This window comes from Leptidea sinapis, chromosome 26 (assembly GCF_905404315.1).
Source record: "Leptidea sinapis chromosome 26, ilLepSina1.1, whole genome shotgun sequence".
NCBI classification, from domain to species: domain Eukaryota; kingdom Metazoa; phylum Arthropoda; class Insecta; order Lepidoptera; family Pieridae; genus Leptidea; species Leptidea sinapis.
Window position 1 is genome coordinate 12,463,279 of NC_066290.1, and position 17,151 is coordinate 12,480,429.

The 17,151-nt window shown below is 35.9% G+C and overlaps 1 protein-coding gene across 1 annotated transcript in view; it reads right to left on the reverse strand.

Moving 5' to 3' along the window:
* Positions 1-17,151, reverse strand: part of LOC126972502 (transcription factor Sox-10-like) — a 43,775-nt gene that overhangs the window by 2,929 nt on the left and 23,695 nt on the right. The window contains exon 2 of the mRNA XM_050819317.1: positions 2,384-2,527. Coding sequence (XP_050675274.1) covers positions 2,384-2,527 — 144 coding nt within the window. The remainder of the gene's footprint in view (positions 1-2,383; positions 2,528-17,151) is intronic.

Here is a 17,151-nt window from a genome sequence, read left to right on the forward strand (position 1 = left end):
TATATAATTATTGTATTTAATAGTCAACACACTTGTGGCTGTAATCGCGACGGCCGCCTTCTTGAAGGTAGCTACTGAAAATCTGTGTTGGGTGATACCCAACTAATATGCTGAATAGCACCTTAATAACCTTTTTAGGACAAAACACTGCAAACACCAGCTTATTATGTTTATATAGAATAAGCCTTACTTTAGTTTTTTCTTTGTTTCTTAGTGTATGTTAGTTTTATTTATTTATTTATTTATTTATTATTACAAGGAAACATAACAAACACATCACAAGAACTGAACAATATAGGAAAGAGATACAAAATATAAATATAGATGCGTCCTAACACATGTCTCACAAATACAATAATAACAAAAATAAAAATCAAAGGTATCTACTAATTTGATTATGCGCATTGATACAAAAGATATTAATTAGATTAGGTATATATATTAAATTCGTAATTATTTAGATAAGTTTTTCATATTATTTATTAATATATTTTGATAATGTTTAACCGTATTTGTAATGTTTGTTCCAAATAAAGATATACTTACTATACCCACTTAAAATTACACTTATAAATGTCAAAAGCTATAAAGGAGAACAACCAAATTGTTACTAACTTGTACATTTATCAATTTTATATAGATTAATGTACGATTTATTACGAGTAAAATGAGTAAAAAATAATAGGAGAAAGTCTAAAATATTATTTTAAAGATATTTAACAGTTTGGAAGAGAAACGAGTTATGACTAATCCATTAATTCTTCAAAATACTTCAAACGTCAAGTCTTGTGTCTATAGAAGAAAAAAAGCAGTTGTAAAAATGTAATATTCGAATGCTTTAAAGTTTTAAACTATGATGACACAGAAAAACTTGTACTAAATAAAAAATCTATAATTTTAGTTACTATTCCAACGTTATCAATTTTCTTTTCTTACTAATCACACACATACACACTCACACACACGCGCGAATGCCTTTTATTTTTAATTTGTACTAGTTGACCCGACAGACGTTGTTCTGTATTATATAAATAAAATAATGTTTTTTATTAATTTGTCAATAATATATCATAACATCAAGAATTATTTCGTAAAATATGCTCCCTATTGTTGTAATGAAATTGTTTCACAGCAGAACTGTCAAACCGTGCGTCAATAAATACTCTCTTAGAAAATATGTCCATACAAAACAAATATCGGACGGCAATTCATTTTTATATATATAGATAGATTACTGTGATTACTGGAAGAGACTGGACCTCACGACACAGCGAATCCTAGTGTGGGGCCAGAATAAATGTAAAATTAAAGTTAGTTACTTTGTGCCAATGTCTACTATCTAACAGATATGTAACAATTAAGTAACTAATGTGATACGAATTAAAAAATTATTATTATTATATTTTATTATTACTTCGGAAAAGGTCGAGCTTTAATGAGAAGAAGTGCGACGAAACACATTGATACTTTTTAATTAAATATTTACAGCTTCATCGATTACAAATTATGATTAAAATAAAATAATGTGTAATTTTTTTTTTTTAATTAATTGTTTGTTTCCAGTGAACTGCTTAACTAATGAACGGATTTTAATAGGGATTACTTCATGGATTGCAGTTGAGTTCAACTTGAGAGATAGGATAGTTTTTATTTCGCGTTGGGACCCATTATTATTACTTATTACCAATATTTGTTTTGCATGGACATATTTTCTATGAGAGAATTTATTGACGCACGGTTTGACAGTTCTGCTGAAACAATTTCATTATAGGTAACAACAGGGAGGTTTTTATGAAATCATTCTCGATGTTATAAAATATTATTGAGTAATTCATAAAAAAAAAAGTATTTTACTTATTATGTATATAGAACAACGTCTGTCGAGTCAGCTAGTATTACAATTCAAAAGAACTATTAAAAACCACACCGCATCTTGGAAATAGAGTGCTTGCTATCATGCTGTTTCATGATAAAAATATTATGGCAATTTTTATGATACTAATGTGTTCACCGCAGCTCACACTCGTATTGCCGACCTTATAAATAGTCTAATAAACATTTTTTTCAATGAAAAAGTGTCGAGACGAGCAGGACGTTCAGCTGATGGTAATTGATATACCCTGCCCATTACAATGCAGTGCCGCTCAGGATTATTGAAAAACCGAAAAACTCTGAGCGGCACTACAACTCGCGCTCGTCACCTTGAGACATAAGTTGTCAATTCTCATTTGCCCAGTAATTTCACTAGCTACGGCGCCCTTTAGACCGAAACACAGTTACACATTATTGCTTCGCGGTAGGAATATGCGCCGTTGTGTTACCCATAATCTAGCCGGCAACCGGTGCAAAGGAGCCTCCCACTGGTAATTAAAGCAGTACTCACTTCCACATGGATCCCAATGATTTGCTGAGCTCCGCGTTGTGTAGTGACGGCCGCTGCTCTGAGAGACGCTTTCGCATTGCCTGGGCGAACACCATGAAGGCATTCATTGGCCGCTTAACATGTGGCTTGCGGACGCAACCACCCCTGTAATTAAACTCACTATTTAAATCAATTTATGCTTTCAATATCCCTACAAAATAACTAATAATTGTAATTAACTCTCCTCTTGTTAGATCATGCAAACAGTATAACGATTGTAGCACTAAATTTCATTTAGGCATTATTTATAAATCAGAAAATAAGTTGTTTTGATTTGAAGTACATACAATTTGAAGTACACTTAATAACAGTTTGTCTAAATGTGTGTAGATATTCTAAATTTTTCAATGCAACAAGGAACGTAAGCGCTTTGAAATTTGATTACAGACAGAAATTCTGCCACAGATCGCACCCTTACTGCAAGTCATTAAGGAGTTCCATTGATATCGTCGATCATCATATTCGACTACGACAATTACTTGACCATAACTACGTTATGATAGATAACTTAAACATCCTAAGAGCTTATAAAAGATTCGGCCGAGTATCGTTAATATGCTCCTAGGAAATGAAGAGTTCCGTTACTTTGTCATGGATTCCATAATCAAAACCCAACCAAACTCTCACCAGACTACCTTTGAAGTATAATAATATGCTTTTCAATAAAAAAAGAATTATCGAAATCGGTTGGCGCGATATTGAGTTATTCGTAAATTTGTCGTCGAGATACGTATAGCAAATTTAAGACTTTTATGGTTTTCTCATGGATGCCATTGCCAGATCTGGACCAAATTACTATGGGACCACACGGGAAGCACCAGCTTTCAAATAAATATATAATAATTGTCAAAATCGGTTCACCCAGTCGAAAGTTTTGAGGTAACAAACATAAAAAAAAGCCGCAGACGCTAGGTCCCGCAATTTTTTAATCTGTAATATCTTCGAAAATATTCATTTAAATCATATGCTGTAAAGGGCCATATAGATCTATATTAAATCAACAATGTATTTAAGGTATTTAATTAGATAAGGATTAATGCTGTATTGGTTAAAATCGCTTCAAAAATTAGCCATTATTTGTCGTAAAAAGAAAATGACAAAAAAATGTTATTGTGGGATATCCATAAGAGATAGACATATATCATAGCGGAGTTTTCTGTAGACCTTTTCAATGTGTACAATACTTAGTACATTATTTTGATAAATCTCGTAGGTTTCAGCCTGCGTTTGCAATGTAAGCTGAAAAAATTTAATTATTTATGACATCACATTAGAAACCTCAAAAATAACAGTATATTTCCACTATTTAATGGATGTTATTATACATATAAACCTTCCTCTTCAATCACCCTATCTATTAAAAAAACGCATCAAAATCCGTGGCCTAGTCTTGTCTTCTATCCCTATGGATATAGGGACAGAAGACGAAAGCGACTTAGTTTTAACATGTCGTGCATTGGTTTTCTAGCAAGGAAGGCACTGTGGATCTAACTTGTCCTAGTTGAGCTTTGGAATATGCAAAGATTGCTTACCGTAGGTATCTAGTATCAAGCGTAAGAAAATTTTTTATGGGTGCGTGTTTAATGGAAGTTTGGTGATAAAATAACGGAACCAAATTGAACTAAATTAACTTAAACACTAGTGCTATATTTATTTCGATTTATAACGAGGTAGGCACTGTGTAATTGCCTATATGATATGCACGCTCCTGCATGATGTTGATGTTTCGCATATTTAAATAAATTAAATAAAAATAGGGTTGCCAAGTCGAAGCCAACCCTGTATGGTCACTATTGGGTATTAGTCAACAGGGTCAAGTCATTTGGCCATTTTTCTATTAAATTGCAATAGTAAATTTAAGAAACAAAATTGTTATTTTTGAAGTGAATTCTTCGTTTGGGGCGTTGGACATTTTTTGAGTTTGGAAAATTCATTGAACTCTCAGCGCTGTTACCGTTACCTATATGATAAAGGCTGGCAACGTTCCTGTAATTCCTCTGTTGTTGCAAGAGAATGTCGGCGGCAGTGATCACTTAACATCAGGTGATCCGTATGCTCGTTTGTCCTCCTCTTCCATAAAAAACACACGTAATTGTTAAAGTTCTGTGGGCACTCCCGGAGTGCCACTTTTTTTTTACAATCTATTGTTTTACACCGCTTTGGTTGAGCTTTAATTCGAAGAAATGCCAAAAACTCATTGGCACTCTTTTTAATCAACATTAACAGCTTTATCGTATTGCCAATTATTTTAATTACAATCTATGTAGAATGATGCAACAAAAACATTAAAACACCTTACACGAAAAAAAACATGAGTTATTTAGTACTTGGGAGTATTGAGCTTGGTTTCTTTTCACTTTGAAAATGAGTGAAGTGTCCTCCGCAAAAAATACTACCTTATGTTTTTTCTCTATAAGATTAGGAAGATCATTTATATATAGATAAGTAAGAGGAACGATCTAAGAATAGACCCTTGTGGTACCCCCATACTGAGGGTAGTCCTAGGAGATAGCTTGCCATTCACGTCGACCTTCTTAATTCTATTGTTTAGATATGAAATAAGAAGATCGAGCGCAGTTCCTTTTATGCCATAGTGACATAACTTCCTGACCAGCGTTGAATGTTGAACAGAATCAAAAGCCTTAGATAAATCACAGAAGATGCCAAGTGCATTCTGCGATTCCTCTCAGGCATCAAAAATATTCTTGATAAGCTCAACACCTGCATCCGTTGTTGAACGTCCCCTAGTAAAGCCAAATTGTTTCAAATAAAGTAACTTATGAGAGTTAAAGTAAGTAAGCATTTGGCTTAGAATTATTTATTCAAAAAATTTACTGAGGGTCGGCAAAATCGACACAGGACGATAGTTATTCGGGTCAGAAGAGCATTCCGACATAAATATTGGTGTAATTTTACTATGTTTCAGAAGGTCAGGAAATACGCCATGATTATAACAATTATTAACGACTATTGCAAGATCATTATCTTTGGTGCTATGACATCAATAAAACTTATTAGTTTTACAGAAATGCCACATATATCAGCAGTTTTTTTCATGTCTGGAGAATTAAAAGTTTTAGTTATTTCTCAAGGGCTAACAAAGCAAAAATTGAAAATTTATTGACATTCTCTTACATTTTTCAAGATGAAATTTATGTAATGTTAATGAATAAAACTAATAATGAACTCATTAGCTATGAGAATATGCTATATTACCAAAATATTAGGGGAATGAGAACTAAGCTCGACTATATTAATAAAAATGTTTTAACACAAAATTACAAGATTATTGTGCTGGTTGAAACCTGGCTCAATGATAACATATTAGATGGAGAGATTTTTGATAACCGCTACGAAGTCTATAGAAGGGATAGACAGTCCAATCCATTGCTTGGCCACAAAAAGGGGGGAGGTGTTTTGATCGCCGTGCATAAATCTATAAAATCGCACAGGGTTCCAAAATTCGAAAGCAAAGCCGAAGATTTGTGGGTGGAGCTAGAGTACTCTAACTTTAAAGGTCGATCTCAAAACATAAAACTATGTGCTGTTTATATACCACCTCCAATAAACACAGTGATACTTGAATCGTTCATGACAAACACCTCAAATATAGTTAATGACTCGGGGAACCATCTTATACTGGGGGATTTTAATATGAGTAATATTATTTGGACAAGAGAATATAATAATAAGTTTTTAACACCTACGGCTCCTGATAGTTCCATAGGCATCTCATTTATAGATTTTATGGCTCTTTGTAATAGCATGCAATTTAACTCTGTGATCAATTGCAAAAACAGAATATTGGACTTAGTACTATCAAATATAGAGGACGTGACAGTCTGTGAATCTTCGGAACCTATCGCGAGTGCCGATAAATATCATCCACCTTTAAATATCTCTTTGAACTTTATGCGTTACAGTTATTTAAAATAAACCAGTAAACAAGATATTTAATTTTTATAATGGTAATTACGAAGCGATAAGACAGACACTATCTTCAATTAATTGGTCAGATATTTTAGGTACATGTCAAGATGTCGATGACATGGTTTTCGAATACTACACAATTTTAAAAGACCTGATTAAAGAACATATTCCTTAAAAAATACAAACGAAATAATAATTAACCCTCCTTGGTTTAATAATAAACTTATACAAGTATTGAATGAAAAAGAAAAATATCGAATACGTTATAAAAAATATAATAATGAAATGGACAAAATACAATACAATATTTTAAAAGAAAGAACACGTAAAATTATAGATAAATCTTATTCGGGCTATATTGAAAAAATACAAGAAAACATTAAAAGCAACCCTAAATCTTTCTGGACATATATCAAATCTAAACGTAACAACACTAGTACCATTCCATCCACGATGCAGTTAAAATCACTCAATAAAAATAAAGGTGCAGGATGCGATGAAATTCCTCCAATATTTTATAAGTACTGTGCTAAAGAATTGTCATATCCACTAAGTTACATCTATAACGCCTCAATAAGTAACGGGTTATTTCCGAGGGAATGGAAAAAAGGCATAATAGTGCCTATTTTTAAAAAAGGTAATACATGTGATGTTGTTAATTATAGACCGATAACTATTTTATCAACTCCTGCAAAGATCTTTGAATCAATTTTATATCCTCACTTGTTTTGGCAAACTAAGCACCTTTTATCTGACAAACAACATGGCTTTATAAAAAAAAGATCTGCGACGTCAAACTTGTTAAACTTCACTAATAGAATTATAAATGAAATGAGTAATAATCATGAAGTTGACGTCATTTATACCGACTTCAGTAAAGCATTCGATAAAGTGGACCATTTCCTACTAATAAAGAAACTTAGGGACATCTATGGCATATCGGATGAATTACTGACATGGTTAACATCTTATTTGGCTTCTCGACCACTTATGGTTAAGATTAGTGGTTATCATTCTCGGGATTTTTATCAGCTATCCTGGGTACCACAAGGCTCACACTTAGGCCCCTTATTATTTACCTTATACATAAATGATATCACTAAATTAATAAAATCAGAATATGAACTATACGCAGATGACCTAAAATTATACAGGACGGTAAAATGTTTTGAGGACCAAAACATGCTTCAAGATGATATCGACTATATCTACTTATGGTGTCAAAATAATAGTATGGAACTGAATGAAGGCAAATGCAACTTTTTAAAATTTTCCAGAAAACATATTAAACTTAAAACTAGTTACAAGGTAAATGACGTGTTCATTGCTGAAAAAATATATTTTAAAGATTTAGGCATTATATTAGATAGTGAACTAAGATTTAACAAACATATAGATCACATTGTTCGTAAGAGTTTTAAAATGCTAGGTTTTATTTTCCGTAATACGAAAGATTTTAGAAGTATTTTACCACTCAAGATACTTTTCAACTCTGTTGTCAGATCTAATCTAGAATATAACTCAGCTGTTTGGTGCCCATATCACAAAATATATATATCACGAATAGAATCTGTACAAAAAAAGTTTCTTTCAAAGTTAAGTTTTTTTGCAAATAAATATATCCGTAATGATAGCTATGAGAATAGATTAAATACATTTCAAATGAGGTCTCTGCGAATACGTAGAAATGCTTCACAATTGCTGTGTTTACATAAACTTTTAAGCTATGATATGGACTGTCCTTCGCTTTTATCACAAATCGGTTTGCATGTGCCTGCCTTTAATTGTCGGCTTAGTACTTTTTCCCCACTGCACATTAAATTCCACCACAGTAATTATGGCTTAAACTCTCCTCTACAGCTAATGTTAAAATTATATAATTGTATTTTTAATATAGATGAAAACACTGATATCTTCTTTTCAAACTTTCTTAATTTTAAAAAACAAATTTATATTGCTCTCCAAAATTTATAGATTTTAGATTTTAAAATATCACATGTTTCTTATAGTAATATTGTGCCTACCTATAATTTAAGTACATTTAAACTATTTTATTATATTTGTTTAATTCTTAGTGCATAAGTTAATAAATTGTATTTAGTTGGTAAGCCTTTATAAATAAATAAATAAATTAATTAATAAATGGATAGAGGTGTTATGCGAGTGTTATATTAACTGTTAAGGTGGTTTCTTATTTCAATCCATCTATCGGAGGACCAATTGGTATTTTTGATTTATAAGCATGTGTCAGCTAGTTTTTTTTTAAATAGAATTGCAAACCATGGTGTACTTTCATAAGCTATAAATTATGATACGAAAATTAAATCTCTTAGATAAGCATCTCTCTTTTACACGGTCGTGACTTATTTTATTTTATTGCGAACATAAATTAATTTAATATAAATATTTGTTAAGATGCACAGCTATATTACTTTTCATAAGGTCGAAATTCGTCTGTCGACATCTAACATGTGCCTTTGTAATTAGTAAGTGCTAAGGTCAGAGCTTTGATGCAACTTGCGTATGTACATACATGATTGTAACTTTCAATGCTCTATATTTACCCATTAAGATTACGTTTCAACTCAAACATTTCGAACGCGTGCTACTCAAAAGGTTTCAAAGGCGTATTGACTGAATAAATAACCAAAACACTTGGCCGACACTCATTCAAATTTTTCGAGGTTTGAACGCGCGACCGATAATTACAAGCTGCCTGAAGTCATCAAGTGACGACGATAAATAAAAATTACGAGTACCCTTTTAATGCTTGGGGCGTACCGACTGAACTTTAACGTACACAAAACCAATGCAAGTGCTGTAGATACGTCATTTTACGCTCGTAAACTGTTATTTTATTACGTTTTTATTTTCAAGTGCCGGTCGGGTTTCCGCGCGATCTCGACGCTGACAATAAATTATGCTTTTTTCAAACGCTGACACGCTACTAAATCTCGATTGATTTCTAACGGATCGTTCACACAGACCGACGTAATTGCCTGTTGCTTCGACGAATCCATGCCAGCCAGCGTCGATCATGTTTATTAATATTTAACAGAATCGCCGCTGAAGTCTGGTAATCCAGCACTGATTTCCTGTATTCTACCGATTGAGTTATTATAATTTAAGTGCTGTGAACATGATTTATTCTGTACATGTGACAAAGACCTACCGCGCGACACCATCTGGTCAGTACTACGCGATAGAACATACGAGAACAAAGTACAGATACGATCTATAAATCTATTAGTGGCCGTTGTTAAGGCGATGTATACACATGTAAGTTTTTGCAACTACATAATAAAGTTTTATCTTTTGTAACAGTACAAACGACTATTTTCTAACTATTTAGAATGGAGTGACCGCCCTCCGGCTATTAAATAATAAGTTTAATTGTACTATATCACGTTGTAATCCATATTTTTATATAAAAAAAGCCCGCTGAGCTTCTTGCGCCCATTCTTCTCAGGTCTGAGGCAGTCTCTTTTGAATGGGTGGTAGTTTTTGACGTTCAATAAGTGATTTTGAATCCTATTTTAAATAAAAATATTTGAATTTGAATTTGAATTAAGTCTATAGCACTCTAAAGTTCTAATAGTTTGTGAACTGTACGCTTTTGCTTTCTAACCGAATCTAACATGTAAAAAAAAACATTTAAAACAGTCGTAAATGAATGAGTCGTGAATGAAACACAAATATGAAGCCCAGCACAAAATAAGATGTGATTATAATTCTATTCAAAGTTAATTACAAATGGCTTCAACCCATTAAACCAGTTGACAAAAAGTTTTATAGCCGACAATAATGATTTACAACTGAAATTTCACGGCCATAACTATTTTTAGAGCACATCTCTCCGTTTAAAAATGGATTTACTTGCTCCACTTTCAAATCACACATCTGTTTTTTTTTTGTTTACGGTTGTTGAACTTATGTCAATGGGACTTTCATCTTGGGAGATGTAGAGATCCAAATCAGACTAGAAGTTTCGGTGTTACTGGTTCGATAGTGGCCCGCCTCATACAGGCTTACTATTTAGTAATTTAAAGACCTGACATTTTGTTTAAAGTCCAGACATTAGTTTTGATTTTCAAATTTTATTTGTGTATTAATCCTACAAGTGAGGGATGAGGGAGGTGAAATCAATTTCCTAATATGCAAATATTGGTGTTGAGCAGGTTATCAACTGTAAAGTAGATCCTGTAGATGAAGTCACAACCTGAGAGTTGAACATAGCAAACAAGATTTTATAACGATATGTTACTCGAACAGTTGGCTCAGTTGGTTAGAGCACCAGCACGGAACGCCGGAGGTCGTGGGTTCGAGTTCCGCATCGTTCATAAAATTTTGTTTTTCAAATTTTATTTGTGTTTTAATCCTACAAGTGAGGGTTATCACTTTAAAAAACATAACATATCGTTCAGTTGATCTCGTTTAGATTTCGTTTCTCGTAAAGATTAAAGACTCATTTGATATAAGTAAATATGTATTACACAAATAAAACTTCAAATTAAATTTTATGAACGATGCGGGACCCTAACCCGCGACCTCTCACGTTCCGTGCGAGCACACTTCCAACTGTGCCAACCGTTCCAGTGACGTATTGTTGATAAAATCTTGTATGCGTTGTTCAACTCTCAGGTTGTGGCGTCATCACTCGAACGGTTGGCACAGTTGGTAAGAGCGCTCGCACTCAACGCGAGAGGACGAGGGTTCGAGTCCCGCATCGTTCATAAAATTTTATTTATGTTATAAATTTAATCCCAGAAGTGAGGGTTCACTTTAAAATATTAGAAATTGTTTAGTAATATGTAGTTTTATTATTTTATTCCATCTAATTAAAAATAAAATCCGGACTAGTTAGAGAGCTGAACAAAAGCTGAACTAGAGTCTAACAGTCCGGATTAATCCTGACGGATGGTAACCCTAGTTCATGCAATGTATTAGGTTTTCGAATTCATATTTTTTTTATGAAAATTAGGAAAAGACGAGCACGGTGTTCTGATTATGCAGGTGGTAATTGATACGCCCTGCCCATTACAATGCAGTGCCGCTCAGGTTTATTAAAAAACCCAAAAATTCTGAACGGCACTACAACTGCGCTCGTCACCTTCAGACATAAGATGTCAAGTCTTATCTGCCCAGTAATTTCACCAACTTTGACGCCCTTCAGACCGAAACATAATAATGCTTACACATTACTGCTTCACAGCAGAAATAGGCGTCGTTGTGGTACCCATAATCTAGCTGGCATCCTGTGCAAAGGAGCCTCCAACCTTTCTAAAAGGCTGACAACGCTCCTGTAATTCCTCTGGTGTTGCAAGAGAATGTGGGCGGCGGTGATCACTTAACACCAGGTGACCCGTACGCTCATTTGCCCTCCTCTTCCACAAGAAAAAATACTGAGTAAATAAAACTTTAAAAATACTAAATGTTTCAATTAATAAAAAAATAAACTGAGTATGTCGTTTGTAGTTAAAACCTAACGGGTACGACTTACAAGTTACAAAACACACATGGCCACCTGTAACCTGAGCTTTGCGTTAGTAATTTATTAGATTATTAAGAACGTGTCAAACTTTTGGCCAGCACGGGAGATGTTATTGTATGTGTAGACGATGTAATTCGAGCTCATGTTTGGCTTAAACTTATACCCAAATACATTACCGCGTTAATGTAACCATTTCTTATAGACTTAATTACGCAGTGACCAATATGTTCAAGGTCTTTATGTAATATGGTTAGCTTGCGTTTAAATGTTATTTATTTTGCTGAAAATATAGAGTTAGGATTCTTATTAGGTGTTCATATAAAAATTGTGTTTTATATGGAGAAGAATAAAAGTAAAAAAATATAAAACACATGTGCTGTTAGACCACACGACTATATATTATTATTATAAAACAAGATATTAATTTATAAGTTTTTTCAAGAACAAAGTCAAATTACGAAGTAATGAAGAAATCACCGTTCGCGTAACGCTCTCGTCACGCATTCACCAGCTTACTGCTGAAATCAAGATATAACCGTTCGCGTAACGTTCTCGTCACGCATCCACCAAAATACTCCCCGAGTCAATAAATCACCGTTTGCGTAACGCTCTCGTAAGTCATTCACCAGCTTACTCCCCGAGTCAATAAATCACCGTTTGCGTAACGCTCTCGTAAGTCATTCACCAGCTTACTCCCCGAGTCAATAAATCACCGTTTGCGTAACGCTCTCGTAAGTCATTCACCAGCTTACTCCCCGAGTCAATAAATCACCGTTTGCTTAACGCTCTCGTCAGTCATTCACCAGCTTACTGCTAAAGTCAAGAATATCCGTTCGAGTGACGCTCTCGTCACGCATTCACAAGCTTACCCCCAAGCGTGCAAAATAATTTTTATTTTTAATAATAATCTAAGCGATTTATTATCCATCCTTTAAGCTATTGTAATTATGGAAGCGAGAGTTAATAAAATTTTTGATCACTTTGCCTCACCGGAATTGAATTGTTGTTCCTTGCAAGGAGGCAAAATTGTTAATTAAATTGATTAAAAAAAATCAAGGATCAACGAATTATATTAAGGCCCGCGACTGACTTGGATTGTAAACTCTACAACCAATAGTACAATATTTGTGTTGATCATGAGGCTAAGCTGCAAATGGGCATTTATTTTACTGGTTTTCTTTTGTTTATTCAAAATATACATATTAAATTGAATAATTGTTCGGTTTAAGTTTTAGAACAATACTAATTCTATTAAATTCTTCAAAAAAAAAATGTTGTTATTGCTGAAAATTCATAGATTTTAAACTCCAAAGTTTATTTTTGGGAAGCCACTTCCAAATTTTTATTGGACATTTCAAATTATATATAAATATTCTATTCGGTTCAAATTTTTCTTTAAGTCCTTCTTTTTGTAATGTATTTTTTGTATAGGAATATTTTCATTGCGTTATGTTGTAATCGACTCTCTAAGAATCCAATTTTTGTGAATATTGAGGTATGACCGCGCCTTAATTGTAAGAGACTTTCGATGCAGTGCTATAATTGTTGATCGAAGTTAGAGACCCACACTTATGCTGTGCTTTGTATGAGATGAAGTGACAAGACGTTCTACTGTTGGTAAGTAGTCGTCTTAATTTTTGATAGAAAAAACATAGATAATATATACGTCTAGATAGTCTCGTGTTAGAAAACCGATAAAAACAATCGGTTTAACTTTAGTGTGCATATGACAAACTACGTCTTTGCGATTTGTATGACACTGTGTTTTTTATGGTAAACGGACAAATGAGCTTACGGGTCACCCGGTGTTAAGTGATCACCGCCTCTTCGCTCACCGCTGATTCACTTGCAACACAACACAAAACACCGTACAAGGAAGCTCATTCCACAGCTTTGTAGTACGTGGAAGAAAGCTCGATAACCACTCTGTCAGGACCGCCACACATCCACATGAGTGGGATGATATTCAAACTTGTGGCGTGGCGTGCGAAGGTGGAATTCGGGGGCAGAAATTAGGTGAAACAGCTCTTCGGAACACTCTCCGTGATAAATGCGTGTTAACTATAAACTAATATTTTTTAGACTTTTTCACAGCTATTATAGTCTATCTATATATATCTAGACATATAAATGATCATAAAGAAAAAGATTCTGATTATTGTGTAAGGTCACATTACCCCAGTAATTTCACTAGCTACGGAGCTCTTGTAATCGATATATTATAATAATGCTAACACACTACTGTTTGACGGCATAAAAAGGTACCGCTTTGATATTCTTCTAGGAGATATCTTGTGCTAAGAAGCCTCCCAATGGACCACAGATTAACTAATAGTTCCACTGAGTGGATTGATTTTAATTTATATTTAAACTCAGTAAATGTCAAGGAAGGTTGTTGCATTGTCCTTTTTTAGATTATGTAGTTTACCAGTGTCAAAATGAGAAATTGACGCCATCTTTCCCGTTTCCACATTTCCCTTCGGATGATCCTAGTGCCTGCGCCGTTGCAGTAGCCGATGTGATACTGCAGGGCATGGATATTTTTATACCAAGCTCTGTAGTACCGATCGGTGGCAGATCACAGCCCTGGTTCGATGCGTCAGTTAAAGCAGCATCTGACTGCAAAAAACAGGCGTATCGAACTTGGGTTGCGGCGCTGGGCTCAAAGGATCCGAACTGCAAAGTTCTGAAGAGGAAATATAACCGTGCTTCCAGATTTTTTAAGCGGCAAATCGCCCGTGCGAAATCGAAGAACGTCGTCAAAATTGGCGAGCAGCTTTCCAGTTACCCGACCGGAACACGCAAGTTCTGGTCGTTGTCGAAAGCTGCTCTTGGTAACTTCAACCAGTCGTCCATGCCGCCGTTGCACATGAGGAATGACACCCTGGCCCATACGGCAAAAGAGAAAGCCGATCTCCTGTGCACTCTTTTTGCCTCTAACTCGACTCTTGACGACAACGGAAAAACACCGCCGACCATCCCGCGGTGTCAGAGCTCCATGCCTGAAGTACAGTTCCGACAGAAAACTGTTAGGCGAGCTCTGTTTTCGTTGGACGTCAGGATGTCGAGCGGGCCGGATGGATTTCTCCAGTCGTGCTTAGAACGTGTGCCCCTGAGTTGACGCCGGTGCTAACGCGTTTATTCCGGCACTCTTATTCAAAAGGCGTAGTCCCTGATTCATGGAAGTCAGCCCTTGTCCATCCGATCCCAAAAAAAGGAGACAGTTCGGATCCGGCAAACTACAGGCCTATTGCTATTACCTCCCTACTCTCCAAAATCATGGAGAGCATAATTAACCGCCAGCTCTTGGTATACCTTGAGGGTCACCAGTTGACTAACGACCGGCAGTACGGCTTTCGCCATGGTCGGTCGACTGGCGATCTTCTGGTATACCTAACACATAGATGGGCGGCGGCTATTGAAAGCAAGGGGGAAGGCCTGGCAGTTGGTCTGGATATAGCGAAGGCCATTGATCGTGTATGGCACAAGGCGCTCCTCGCAAAACTTCCATCATTTGGGCTTCCCGAGAGCTTATGCAAGTGGACCTCCAGCTTCCTCACTGGGCGCAGCATACAGGTCGTTATCGACGGTTATTGCTCGAATCCCAAGCCAGTGAACGCTGGAGTGCCCCAAGGCTGTGTGCTATCTCCCACGCTGTTTCTTCTGCATATCAATGATATGTTGGACACCGCCAACATGCATTGCTCTGCAGACGACAGCACTGGTGATGCCGTATACACGGGCCATGCAGGTCTCTCTCGGGAAAACGTCGACCAGTGCCGGGAGAAACTTGTGTCTTCTATCAATTCCTCTCTCGAGAAGGACGCAGAATGGGGTAAGTTGAACCTTGTCCAATTTAACCCCCAGAAGACTCAAGTTTGCGCGTTTACCACTAAAAAAACCCCATTTGCCGTATCACCGCTCTTCGAGAACACTTCCCTTAAAGCCTCGCCTAGTATCGGAATACTAGGTCTCGAAATCTCGAGCAATTGCCAATTCCGTGGCCATCTGGAGGGCAAAGCCAAACTGGCTTCAAAGAAACTGGGCGTCATAAATAGAGCACGGCAATACTTCAAGCCGGCCCACATTCTAGCGCTCTACAAAGCGCAGGTCCGGTCTCACATGGAGTATTGCTGTCATCTCTGGTCTGTCGGACCCCAGTATCAGCTCGATCCATTTGACCGCGTGCAACGCAGAGCAGCTCGAATTGTCGGGGACCCAGTACTCTGTGAACGGCTGGATCACTTGGCGTTGCGTAGAGACGTCGCTTCATTGTGTGTCTTCTACCGCATTTATCACGGGGAGTGTTCCGAAGAGCTGTTCGACCTGATTCCTGCCGCCGAATTTCACCTTCGCACTACACGCCACAAGTTACGATATCATCCCCACCATCTGGATGTGTGGCGGTCCTCCACAGTGCGGTTTTCAAGGAGCTTTCTTCCTCGTACCACGAAGCTGTGGAATGAGCTTCCTTGTGCGGTGTTTCCGGGACGATACGACATGGGTACCTTCAAGAAAAGCGCGTACACCTTCCTTAAAGGCCGGCAACGCTCTTGTGATTCCTCTGGTGTTGCAGGAGAGTGTGGGCGGCGGTGATCACTCAACACCAGGTGACCCGTACGCTCGTTTGTCCTCCTATTCCATAAAAAAAAATCTTGTTTTGATTATGTAGTTTACCAGTGTCAAAATGAGAAATTGACGCCATCTTGTTTTGATAAGAAGTTTTAATCGTGTATAAAATGGAGACCAGTAGATATGGAGGCTACATTACAAAATTTGTCTTACTTGTAATCGTTAAAATTGTAAAATATTATTTTTTGTATTTTCTTGTAATACAATAATTTATTTATTTTAGTGTAAGCTGATGGCCTCATAGCCAATGCTCTAAGTAAATAAAAAATGAACATTTTATAAGACAACCTGTATAGTCAAGTGTTAGCGATTCTACCTACTAAGCTAGAGGTCCCGGGTTCGAATCCCGGTAGGTGCAAGCATTTATATGATGAATATAGATCTTTGTTTCCGAGTCATGGATGTTTAAATGTATTTATGTATGTATATATGAATATATGTATGTTTAAGTAAGCATATTGTATTAAATATATCATTGTCTTGTAACACAGGCTATATATACTTAACTTGGGGCAAGATAATTTGTGTAAGAAGTGTGTCAATGTGTATATAAGTCAAGCATTTTAACACTGGAGTTAATAAAACTACATTCCTGACGATTCAAATACTGTTTGCGAGTAAGTTGATCAAAGATCTGCAATAAGTCCGATAATGGTTTGCATGTCGTGATTAGCGG